The sequence below is a fragment of the Megalops cyprinoides genome, chromosome 16 (assembly GCF_013368585.1).
Source record: "Megalops cyprinoides isolate fMegCyp1 chromosome 16, fMegCyp1.pri, whole genome shotgun sequence".
Lineage (NCBI taxonomy): Eukaryota > Metazoa > Chordata > Actinopteri > Elopiformes > Megalopidae > Megalops > Megalops cyprinoides.
Window position 1 is genome coordinate 29,514,642 of NC_050598.1, and position 12,794 is coordinate 29,527,435.

General features: G+C 48.5%; 1 protein-coding gene across 25 annotated transcripts in view; it reads left to right on the forward strand.

The window, feature by feature from the left end:
* nrxn2b (neurexin 2b) overlaps positions 1-12,794 on the forward strand; it is a 618,578-nt gene that overhangs the window by 576,436 nt on the left and 29,348 nt on the right. For 18 of the 25 annotated variants that reach the window (XM_036547806.1, XM_036547808.1, XM_036547817.1 and 15 more), the window contains one exon: positions 8,455-8,541. The exons of the other annotated variants lie outside the window; for them this stretch is intronic. In XM_036547806.1, the coding sequence (XP_036403699.1) occupies positions 8,455-8,541 (87 nt within the window). The remainder of the gene's footprint in view (positions 1-8,454; positions 8,542-12,794) is intronic. 25 annotated transcript variants of the gene reach the window in all.

Below are 12,794 nucleotides of genomic sequence, written 5' to 3' on the forward strand. Positions count from 1 at the left end.
TTTTCTTTTACTTTTTTATTTTATTTTTACAGAATGGACAGAGTTGCATATAGATTGTGGATATGTTGCAGAGGGGTTCCGAAGCACAAAGTTCCCAGCATCTCCTTGTTCCTAACATGGGCATTCGTCAACATGACACCACTACAAGCTCTTAATATCTGTCTATCCCACATTAGTGATCACTGCCCCTACCAAAGGCTCTCACGCTAGCAGTCCACCAGGGCTTACTGTGGGCAAAGACAAATACAGGAGCAAGGTGAGGATATGGCACATGGAGGGGGGGGGGGGGGGGGGGTGGGGGGGACTCAAGCTCTGTGCCCTTTTGAAAAATCGAAAAAACACTTTCTCTCTGGCGACATGCGAAACGCACCCATTCTATTCTTGGAGGGAAGTCATTATGACCATGATCAATGGAGAGAGCCCTTCAAGCGCTGTCATTGCGTTCAGTGCTATGCAGTCGCCGGGGAAGGTCCCTTAAGTAGTTAATGGGGCTCCTTATCGACATCCAATGGGTGAATTACAGGCTGTGAGCGGCGCTTGAAATGGACATATTCAGCTAATCCAATTCTGCCGAATTTTGCCCAGATTCACGTCACTCAGGGATGAATCAGACCGAAGGGAGGACCGGTCTGTCTTGGTTTCAAAATAGCAGCGAGTACAAGCACCAGTGAAGTGATGCGTGGATGTTTTGTTCACGTTTGAAGCGTTCCTGTTTTCCCCACTTTTTTACCCCTCTTCATCAACACAAGAGCACTGAAGCAAGTGCAATCATTTGACCCCCTTGCATACAAGCAATGACTTTTTTTCATACTACAAGTCCCACAGTGCATCACAACCGAGTGAGCGTTGATTGGAGGATAGGTGCATCTCTCGCTGGTGGTGCTATGAGGGGTCTTTGGCCAGTGTGTCCCACCCTACCCAGGGAGAACAGAGCCAATAATGGTCCACTGCTGTGGACTACCAGTCATTGTCACATTGTGTCACAGCCCAGACTCACACTTGCCATGGGCTGGAAGGCTCATCCTGTGAGTGAGCCTCTCGGGAACTCAAGGGTTAAGTGGTTGACAGAACTCCTTCATGATGGTTCTGATTGGTGACTTAGAGAAGAAGCAGCAATGCTGGGAAAAGGAAAAGGATGGATCGCTGCTGTCGTCTGAGGGAGGAAGAGAGGGCAGATCTTTGGAGTGGTCCGTTGCCCGAGGAATCAGTGAATGGGGCTGGGTCCCTCGAGGAGCTGCCAGATACACAGGCAGAGCTGTGACCAGAGAGGGGCCTGCAGCTCTGTCTTAAATGGGGAACAGGTGGAGTGGACACAGGAAAGAAGGGAAATGATTGCCCTAGAAAAGGGAACAAAAAGATGAGCTGGCAGAGGATGGAGAGATGACAGGGGAGACTGTGTACAAGGGAACTTCAGAAGAGAGACAGAGAGATTAGGGACTAAGGAGATTAGAAAGACTATGTCTCTGATAGGAGACCTTTGATAAGGCGTTTGTCAGAGGCCCGATCTCGGTCTGAGAGGCCGTACTTTGTCCTGTAAAAGGTCTGCCAGCCCCATCACACAGACAGGGAGGATATAAAGTGTCAGAAAAAAGCCAGCTCTCACAGTAAACTGTGTCACATGTCCCCTATAGGCTTTGGAACTAAGGAACTAAGTTATTGGCTGGGCAGCAGACTTCCGCAATAAAAATGTCACCCATGTCACCACTGCCAATTGATTCAAGCCTCATGAATTAGGAGAGACAAGACTGTATCTCCTAATGCAAGCTGTAATTGCTATCAGTCCTGATTTACAGCCCGATGTCTTGTTTATTATTCATTGGAAAGAAGCTTGGGGGCCTTATGAGACATTTGGTGACTTTTTTTCCCCTAGATGAACTGCTGACCCTGCCTTCCAACCATTCTCGGGTGAAAGAGGTTTACTGTGCACTCAATTAACGTGGGCATAATTAATTCGATTTGCGGATTCTCGTTGTGTTGATTGGCGTAGTTTGGGGATGTAACAGCAGTCTAAATGTCTAAGTATAACCAGTATAGCTGCGGTGTAAGAGCGTGTCTTCCTGGAATGAAAATTCACAAAGTGGGCCAAACATAACACAGCATAATTATGACGCTGTCCACTCCCCACCCTCACCTCCACATGCAGACAGACAAACACACACAACCACACATGCACACACGCACATACAGACACTTTGTAGTTCTATTAAACATGACACTGAACACACAGCTGGTCTCTCTAGGGGTCTCTATGGTCTCTCTCTCTCTGCTTCATTCTCTGTTTATCTCTTGCCTCCACGTGCCTATCTACTCCTCCTCTTCCTCCCTGCTTCTTTACCTTTCTCCTTTTTTTCTCTCTCTTTCTCTCCATTTTGATCTCAGTCTTCCCACTCTCCCTTTCTCCCTCCCTCTCCTCCCCTGTCTTCCTCTCCTCCCTCTCCCTTTCTCCCTCCCTCTCCTCCCCTGTCTTCCTCTCCTCCCTATCCCTTTCTCCCTCCCTCTCCTCCCCTATCCCTTTCTCCCTCCCTCTCTTCCCCTGTCTTCCTCTCCTCCCTCTCCCTTTCTCCCTCCCTCTCCTCCCCTGTCTTCCTCTCCTCCCTCTCCCTTTCTCCCTCCCTCTCCTCCCCTGTCTTCCTCTCCTCCCCTGTCTTCCTCTCCTCCCTCTCCCTTTCTCCCTCCCTCTCCTCCCCTGTCTTCCTCTCCTCCCTCTCCCTTTCTCCTTCCTTCTCTTCTTCTCATCTCTCTGCTGCTACTGTTCTCTCCTTTTGGATGTTAAATTTAATGCCAGTTCCGCCCAGCTCCGTAGGGTGGGAGAGGGTCCTGAAAGCTCGGGCTCTCGCCGGAATCAGTCCCTGCGAATCTAATTTGGCCTTTGAGGACAATAAAGGAATGAGATCAGCACATTTATTGACTGTATGTTGGGGCTGGGAGACCCATTCAATGGGAAGAAGAGGCAGCAGATTATTACCGCATGCTGTGACATTTACATTGTCAGCATGCATTTAATTTCCCATAGCATGGATATTATTATCTTATTTGCAGCCTCATAGCCAGGCACTCTGACCGAGACAGACACGGGCTATACCATAATCAGCAATCAGACGCCTCCACAATCTATTTTCCACACACACCCCCCCACAGCCCCCCATGAAATAGGAGGAAAACTATCAGGCTGCTGTTGCTTCAGCCCCCCAACCACACACACACACACACACACACACACACACACACACAGTGTGCAAGGCAGGGGGACAGAAGGCAGAAATGTCCCCAGGCTGTCTGCACAGCTCCCTCTAACGTCAGTAAGGGAAGGGTGTGTGGAACCAACAGCATGTGCTTTTCAGGACCTTGGTCAGAGACCATGTGATTCAGGACCTTGGACAGCATTCAGCTTATTCACTCCACTGTATACACCTATGAATGTTTGAATGCGCACGCGCGCACACACACACACACACACACACACACACACACACACAAATACATGCACCCACACATGTACACATCCTGCTTTATTTTCCTCTGTTGTGTAGAATCTTCCTCCCCAGCTCTCACACTCAGTCTGCCTCTGTCTCTTCTTCCTCTCTCTTTCTCTTTATTTCTCTCTCTTTTTCTCATCTTTCTCTCTTTCTATATATATATATATATATATATATATATATATATATATATATATGTATGCAGTATATAGCTGTGCCCCTTTCTTTCCCCTCTCTGCTCTGCTCCTGTGGTTCAGGCTTTAATTTCTCAGTCTGTTAACACTCCCCTTCACCAGTTTGCATGCTCTGGTTCCCCTCTTTTGCATGACACCCCCCCCCCCCCCCCCCCCCCCAGACTCTCCCACTTGTCTCAGCAAGTCGGCGAGTACCCCCTCCCCAACCCACCCCACGCTCGCTCCACCCCCACCCCACACCCGCTGCATCTGAATATTTATCTGTGTAGGTGGAAAACATGAGAAAAGACAAAAAGAGTGTCACAGGGTGGCTCTGGGGGGGAGAGAGGGAGGAAAGGAGGAAGTCAGAGAGAGAGAGAGACTAACGAGAGATTAGAGAGAGAGAGAGAGAGATAAATATGTGCTCCCAGAGGTGATTCTGCAGGGCATCTCCGCTGCCTCGCCAGCACAGCCCTCGTGATTTGGCTGCGCTCAGTTTCCGCAGTGAACATCTCTTTGTCTCTGTGAGGGAGCTGCAGTACAGGCCAGCTGCCAGCAGGGGGACTTGAAAGCAGTTTTCGGCGCTCCGGAGCCCCTTAATCTCTGGGTCGGATGAGAGACACCGTGGGGAAGAAAGAGGAGAGGCACGGTGAAGGGAAAGGAGGTCAGCTTTGCCTCTCCCTTCGGCGGCAGGCTTAGTGCCGTTCCCACAGCTCAGCTCCTTCCTGGGCCTTTCCCCCCTGCGAGCCGAATGCTGCAACCCAGCCGAATGCTGCGTCTATGGGGACCGTCCTCAGACGCGGCGTTATTGCGTGTGTTAGCACCATGTGCTGTATTGTCTCTTTAAAAGTAATGGGAGCCTGACAGTGAGCGCATCTAATGAATTTCCATCATGTTTTGTTTTTTTAGGGGAGCCAATGGGCACTATGTGTGGGGGATGAACATGGTATGAACCAGAGACCAGCACTGTACACAGGTTTGGGAGGCAGAGATGAGCCTTAGTCTCTGGCATTGCTGCATCTGAAAACGGCTGATATGCTGTATGTGCTCTCAGTGTCAGTGTTGTACACTCCGATGGCATAATGCTCATCAGGGCTGGTGCTTTGGGTGTGCTTAGGGGTGCATTGCACCCCGAGGCAGACCTTAGTGCACCCCCAGTTGTCTCCTTATATGCCAGTGTCTACATAGTATTTATTAAGTTCTTCTGAAGAGATGATGTTTCGTGCCACTGGTAGATTGCAAGTGCACCCCCTCTGAAGGTGTGGAAGATGGCACTTGTGAATCTGAGCCTGGGAAGTAGGTAGAATCTCCGTGTCTGTCCTTTAGCTGGGTGTGGTCTGGATGTGCTGGTCTTGCTATTACTGCTGACTTTCAGTTCTGTGCTACATATGCTGAAGCTCTGAGTCACCTTGGGTAAGAGCGTTTAAATGAGTTTATAGGAGGGGTGTAGATGCAGTCGAGGATCGGCGTGATCAGGGCTTGGCGGATGGGCGCTGGGGTGTGTCGGGCTGTGTCCTTGTCCAGGGAAAACAGACGAAAAGGTGTAATGTGACTTTGACGCTCTGAGGAGCGCGTAGCGGGCGGTGGGCGTGGGGGGGTTTGTCATTAAAGGCCCATTAGAGCTGGGAGCACCCCTGGGAGGGACGCTGTTTGAGGGGTACGGTACAGGAGTCTCCGAAAGGATCAAGGGAGGGGCGAGGCTGAGGAACAGGCTCGAGTCGTGCACGGCGGAACTCAAGGGCACAGCAGCCATTATAGGCGTCCAAACGGGGGGATCAGAGCGGAAATGGAAAGCGCCCCACTTATCAGCCTCCCCCATTCGCTCGCTCTAGGAGCTTTCCCATTGGCAGGCGTGTGGGCCTTCATGCTACATGTGCTGCCGAGAGTGACAATCCCGAGTCACGCTGCACACGGGGGCCGGTCTGGGCTGGGGGGTGGGGTGGGGGGGTGGGGGGTTTCTGCAGAGACCGTGACACTTTCCCTTCTGTGCAATAATGCGTTCATCCCAGGGGCCCACTCTTTGCGCCGGCTTCGCTTTTTCTTCGGCTTGCTCGGGCAATGACCCGTTTTCCGATATGACTCGGCAAACAAGAACAGAGCACGGGGGATTTCTCCCCGTCATCGTTGTTGATGGTGATGATGGTGGCGGTTCGCGTTCACGCCCGTCCTTCATCGACGGTGACAGCGCCGCCGGTTCTGAGTTTGTCCTCGTCCTCCCAGCATGCACCGCTCCGGAGTGTTTACGAGCGGCTCCGTCTGCCTCCTCTCCCAATTAGGCCGACACCTGTTGGCTCCGTGGGGAAATAAAGCGCACCGCTAAGCCCCCAAATCCCTGCCTTCCCCCAGTGCCAGCAGGACCGAGGGAGTCATTATTCGAGGTGGTAATGGAAGGCATCGCCCGCTTCGCTCGGGGGGACAAACTTTTAATCTCCTAATTGTAATCTAATTAAAGCATTTACTCTGCAGCGCACTGCCTTCTGTTGTTTTATCCATCGCGTTATTTACACGCCCCGGCAGACGCCCTCGTCAGCGGTGACTGGCGTTAGTCGCATTTAGCGTGTTATCCAGGCGAACAGCTGGATGCGCGCCGGTGGAATGGAGGCTGGGACCCTTGCTGAAGGTGGCAGAGGCAGAGACCCACCCGGGCCTCACTCCTGCACTCTCCCAGGTCCCTGCCAAAGTGTCTCAGCCACTCTGCCACACTGCCGCCCCTGTCTGACTGCCTTCTCACACCTTCCCAGACTGCCTTGCACCTCAGAAGAGAAGTTAATGAGATGTGTTTCGCATTGTTCCCAGAGAAAGAGGTCTCCCGGGCGATGGCTGAGTTTAACAAATTAGAGGCTGAGGTACAAAAAAGACCGGACCCTGAAAAGACCGGGCAGTTTGTGGTGTCTGTGAGCAGGTGTCCGGCCGTTCGTCCTGCTGATTCAGACATTAATAGAGAGGTTCTGTTGGGGAAGAGCAGCAGATGGGTGCGGGAGAGAATCGCGAGGCGGGACAGCCTTCAGAAACTCTCGTCCTCAGCCGCCGTTACGGTGTTCCTGTGTAAGCGGGAGACCCGGGACTGTGCTGTGTCAGGGGAGAGAAGCTGAAAAGGTCCATCTGCCTCCCAGTGTCTCCTTCACTGCTGCTGTTTCATTGGTAATGTGTAGCTGTGCCTCTTACAGGACACAGACTAAAGCGGCCCCAGGAGCTATGCTGGCAGGGAGAGCTCCTGGGTGCAGCTCTGTAAATGTTGCAGCCGCATTGCAAAGTCCTGTCTTCTGAAGTGCGGCCGGGACCGATCCCATGTGACCTGCTGTGAACTACCTCCCTGTGTGCTGACCAGCCTCTCTTTCTATCCTACCCTCACTGTTCCACTCTTTATTCTTTCTCTCTCTCTGTCCTTTTTCTCCCTTTTGTCATCCTTCTTCTACCTTTTTCTCCTCAACTCTCACCTTGTTTCTCTATCTCACCTCTCTCTCACTCACACGTTCGCCCCCCCCCCAACCCCCCTGCCAGCTGCAGCTCTTCTGTAGTGTCTCAGTACACCACGACCCGCTGTCTCTTTTAGTTAGCTGGTATCCACTCCTTTCCTCCCCTCTGATCCCAGATCAGGCGCATTGGACTCGTTCGTCTCTGTACACACGTGTACTGTGTTTCTCAGGGGAGGCTTGCAGTGCAGAGAGCCAGTTATATATAGCTGTACAGTGCAGAGGTGGAGGGGACAGCATTAAGAATAGAAAATGTTTTTCTAAGCACCAGATGATTCTCTTACCAGATGTGTCCAGTGCTGAGACGAATCGGCAGAGTCTCTGAATGACGGTTCTCAATGAAAACTCAACTTTGCGTTGCATTACATTGAAAGCATTATTACTGGACTGCAACAGTATATGGGCTGGGCATCACTACTTTAATGCTTTGCAGGTGCTCCTACTTAGGCAATTTTCAAAGCTTACTACTTATTACTTTTGCATATTATCCACTCATACAACTGAATGGTCAGATTGGGGTATGCAAGGGTATGTGCTTCATTCAAGGGTGCAGCAGCTGTGCTCCACATTGGATTTGAACTCGCAGCCTGGTGATCACAAACACAGTTCCTTAACCACTTTTCCAGTGTGTGAGGCCCACAATGTGTGTGTTTGATTGTGTCACACAGTCAGTGCAGCTGCTGATACTCCGCTCACTATCTGCCGGTCCACACTTTTATTGGGGGGGAAAAAAAAACATAAAACATTAGTACAGCTGTAACGAAGGCTCTGTTGAACGGGCGCTAACGCAGAAAATGTCTTCCCGGTCTGAGTTGAAAATGTGTGTATGCTTGCTCTATTCCTGCATATGAAACCATGTTCTGTTCTGATGTGTTGCTCATTTAAATGAATGTACTACTGTTCTGCACTGCTGTTTAGACGTTGATGCCATTGCTAAATGATTGTTTATTGTCACAAGTGATTTGACTACAGTTTTCATTTTACAAGCATGTTTACAGTGTTACTGAATACATTTGCTGCTTCTATTATTGTTCTCTTCTCCTCTTAAATCAGGTGTATTATTAAACCAATGTAAATATGCTATTTCTAAATTATACATAAATATGTTTAACTTAACATCTCATAAAAAGCAACTTAAACCTATAGTAACTAGCTTACTGTTAACGTTCTAACTATTAAAACTAGTCCACAAAAAGAACTATCTTTCAACCTAAAGCTGATTTAAAGTACCTAACCTGATAAACTGACCTGTTGCCCTTTCTCTAACCTTTCTTTAACCTTTGAACTTCCAGATTTTAACCTGTTGAATCTGTCTTTCCAAATTCTTTAAAGGGAACATTATCGAACGGCTGGCTATTGCTAGGCAAAGAATCCCATACAGACTTGGTCGGGTAGTTGACGAATGGCTACTCGACAAAGGTAATAAAAATCAATTAATTAATGGCTTAACCCCTTAATTAAGTTAACGACTCTCTGGAAGAGGTGCAGTGCCGCCCATCCCCGTCCCCTCCCCCTCCACAGAGGCGGGGAACGAGCTGATTGGTCATTCATGAAGTCACATGATTTGTCACATGATGTGACTCCCCATTCCAGCTGCAGCGGCTCACGGCACTTTAACACAGCCGAGCGCAAACAACGCAGCCCTGAAGCACACAGCTAATGTCAATCAACACACTGAAGCACACAGCTAATGTCAATCAACACACTGAAGCACACAGCGCTATATGGACAAACAGCATCTATCTATATGGCACACCCTCACACTTCACAGAGCATTCTGGAAAACTGTGCGATCCTCAGACTGCTACAGGTGTCATCCAGACCTCAGCTCCACCCACTTCACCCTCTAACACCATCAAGCACCCACACCCCCTCCATCTCCACCCACCCCCTAAAAAAAGGATAAATTCTATGTGGGCGAGGCCGTCTCATTGGCAGCTGATAAAAAGGGGAACCATACTTCCCTACACCCAAAACAGGCGCTGCACCTCTTCAGAGTTTAACTCTTCAAATAACCCTAACATAACCCTCAAGTAACCTGCTAACAACGTGCATCTCAATACCTGTCTGTAAATAGAAAATTTGATTGGGGTGCTTTTTTGACTGTGTCTTTTGTTTTGCTCTTGTGGATCTCAGTAACTATGCTTAATATTTAAACGCACAGTGCAAAATGACAACCAACAACAAAACAAATACAAGTAACTAAAACTCTTAAGTAACACAGTAACAACCAGAAAGTCTTTAAAAGTTAAAGGGACTGGTGTTTTGGTCTGTTTTGCTTGTTCTTATCATTGTATAAGTTCTATTGACCTTATCTGTTTAACCAAGCTAAAATTTGAATAAGTCATAACCAAAGTCACCTTCTTTAACCCTTTGAGTGCTAAAAGTTCTCGACCTCTTTTGTTTTTGAACGTGTCGGCGTTTGGGCTGCTGAAGGTGGTTGATTCTAAAGATGATTTACCCTCCATTTAAGCCAGTGCTTCTGACCACTGTTCCTCCCCCCTCACCTGCCCCATGTGAGCGTCCACTGTTTCCTATAACAGGGGCACCATGCTATATAAAGGATGGTATAGATGTACTTAGTGTCATTGTCCTAAGATGTCCCTAAAAAAAAAGAGTACTGATACACACTCACACATACACACATTCACACACACGCGCGCACACACATACAGACACACTCACACACACACTCATACATACACAAACACACACACACACACGCACGCACACATACAGACACACTCACACACACACTCATACATACACAAACACACACACACAGATGCACACACACACACTCACACATACACACATTCACACACACACACACACACACACACACACACCCACACACACACACACAGACATGCATACACACACCCGTGCATGTGCGCACACACAAACACACACACACATACACACACACACAGTCACGCGCACACACACACACACACACACACACACACACACACACACACACACACACACACACACAGTCACGCACACACACAGATGCACACACACACTCACACACATTCACACATACACAGACACACACAGACACGCACACACACACCCGTGCATGTGCGCACACACACACACACACACAGTCACGCACACACACATAGGGATACAGCTGAAAGGATTAAGAGCGTGTGTCCGTTTCACTGAAACACTGAGAGATAAGAAGGCAGAGCCCTGCCCTGCTTTGTCCTTGTGCTGGGGGTAGTCTGTAGAGCAGCATTTTAAGATGTTCCTCTGTTCCTCTAACAGAAGAGAATAAAAGGGAGAGAATAAATCAGTGCTGTCATCAGGAGCCTAATAAAGGGCTGCTTTAGCCTTGAGAGGGGGCCTTAAGTGCCTCTCGCACATTTGCATACTTACGAGACACGTCTTTCCCTTCCGCGTGTCCAAAGACGGCTCTCCTTTTGTTCCCGAGTTTTGGTCCGTTCATTTAGCAGTAACTCAAGGCTTTACCTCGCACCCGTTGAGTGTTCCCTCCTGCAGGCTTTGGGTGTTGCGAGAGGATAGCGCACGGAAACCAAGCAGAGATGCTATTGTTTACCGGCTTTAAATGCGTTTGAAATTTCCAACATCCAAGGACAGGTCTAATTACGTTTTAAGTTCGATGACTGTCAGCATAAATAGGGGCTGATTGAAGTCTGTAACCATCCTAATTGAAAGACATATGAAAATGAAATGCATTGAGATATACTGAGAAATATGTTGCTCAGCCAAAGAGTACATTGCAAACACATTTAAAATATATTTAATGCAAAGCAGAAATATATTTCAATATACCAAAACTGTGATAATTTACATATTTTTAACATATTGATTGGAAAGAAGAAAGAAAAAAAACATTCTCTAAAATAAATTCTCAACATATAAATTTTTTGTATGGGGAAGACATTTTTAGGCAGTCAATATACAGTACCATCGACAGCGTAGACCTGTGCGATAGGCCTGCTTCCATTGCACCATTAGCCCAATGTATTACTGCCCTTGTTAATGTTAAGCATTGATTAAGGTTAAGTGTAAAGGGGCTCTCTGGAGGTGTCATAATGCATTATGCAGATATTTTGCAGGAGCTATAATGGCTACATAACATTTTATAAGAAAGCGTGTAAACAGCAGCACTGCTCTTTATAGCAGCTGTTGTGCGGTTGGGAAGATCAATCATTTCTCTCCCGCTCTGGTCCTTTTTGGCAGAGCAGCAATTTCAAGCTGTTGGACCGGTATGGATGTCCATCAGAGCAGAGGGATGGGCGGGGCAAATATATGACATCATCACAGGCTGCAGATGACAGTTCTTCCAAGCACCCGGTGCAGACAGCCACCAGATTAATTATTAATTTCTAATATTAAATTCTATGGGAATCTGCTCTCAATTTAGTTACCTTAAAAAATGAATGGTTACCAGACTGGCTTTATTACTTATTAGTCTTTATTGAACCTATCATAGTCCCTCAGACATTTAAATTCCTTTTTTCATGAGAAATCAGAATCTGTTCTTATTCCCAGGCCACAGGAGCTTTAAGAGTGTTTCAGAGATCAGAGAGAATAATTCACTCTGCAAGTCTATTGACAGAGGTACTCCAGCAGTGCATTTATTGATAATTTCTGACTTCTCTTGGACATGATACGAGGATTCAATCATCATCAAACGCGCGTACACACACACACACACGCACACACACTGTCACACAGTGGAATGACCATGCCATTGATGTAAAATGCATTATAATTACAATACGCTGCATTCTGGCCCAATGGCAGATTGGTGAGGCAGGGCCGAGGAGGTCTGCAGCTGCTGGCAGAGACGGCACAGGGAAGAGGGAAGGAAGGGGATGGGGACACTTTTTGGAACTCAAAGGGTTAAAGCTCGTTTGACATAACGATGTAAAAGCACACAGGATTGAACTGAAATGATGCAGAATTTAACCACCTAACAGCATAACAAACTCTAACCCTAATAACCAGGGGCTGTCGCCCTGCCAACTGTTAATAAGATCGCCCCCTCACCCCTGACTCTCACCCTCCCACGCACATACAGGACAGAGCTAGGCCACAGCTGGGATCCTGGGGAAGGAGGTGTTTCATGACACAGAAATAATCGGTTTTGGCGTATTGCTCATGTCTTCTCCCCACCACCCTCCCACACCCCCACTACCACACCTACACTCGGTACTCCCACCCACTCTCCTGGATTAATATCTTTCGCACATCACACTAATGGTGCCATGTCCCCTGTCTGGAGTTCGGAGGCACAGAGCAGCCAGTCCTATCGACCCACCCTGACACTCAGTTAATCCGAAAGATGCATGGTGCTTCAGAGTTATTGCCCTTCCCTGCAGAAGGTGAGAAGGTGAGAGTGGTGAGCTAGGTTGGGGCCTCCCTCCCACTCAGAGATAGGCAGATCCTGTGCATGGCACAGGAGACAATCCCGCACGGGCTCTGGGACAGAAACCTTCCCACCTCGAACAGCAGCGGAGCTCTGACAACTGATTCGCTCCCCACAGCTCACAGCAGATCCATAAACTCCCACACAGTTACCGTGAGTGAGAGAAAAAACCTGGAAAAGAGGTCCTCATTTCCACAGCCCACTGTGATTCCTTCCCCATACGGCTCTGCTAGCTGGTAAAATTACCCTCCCCCCCCATACGCTG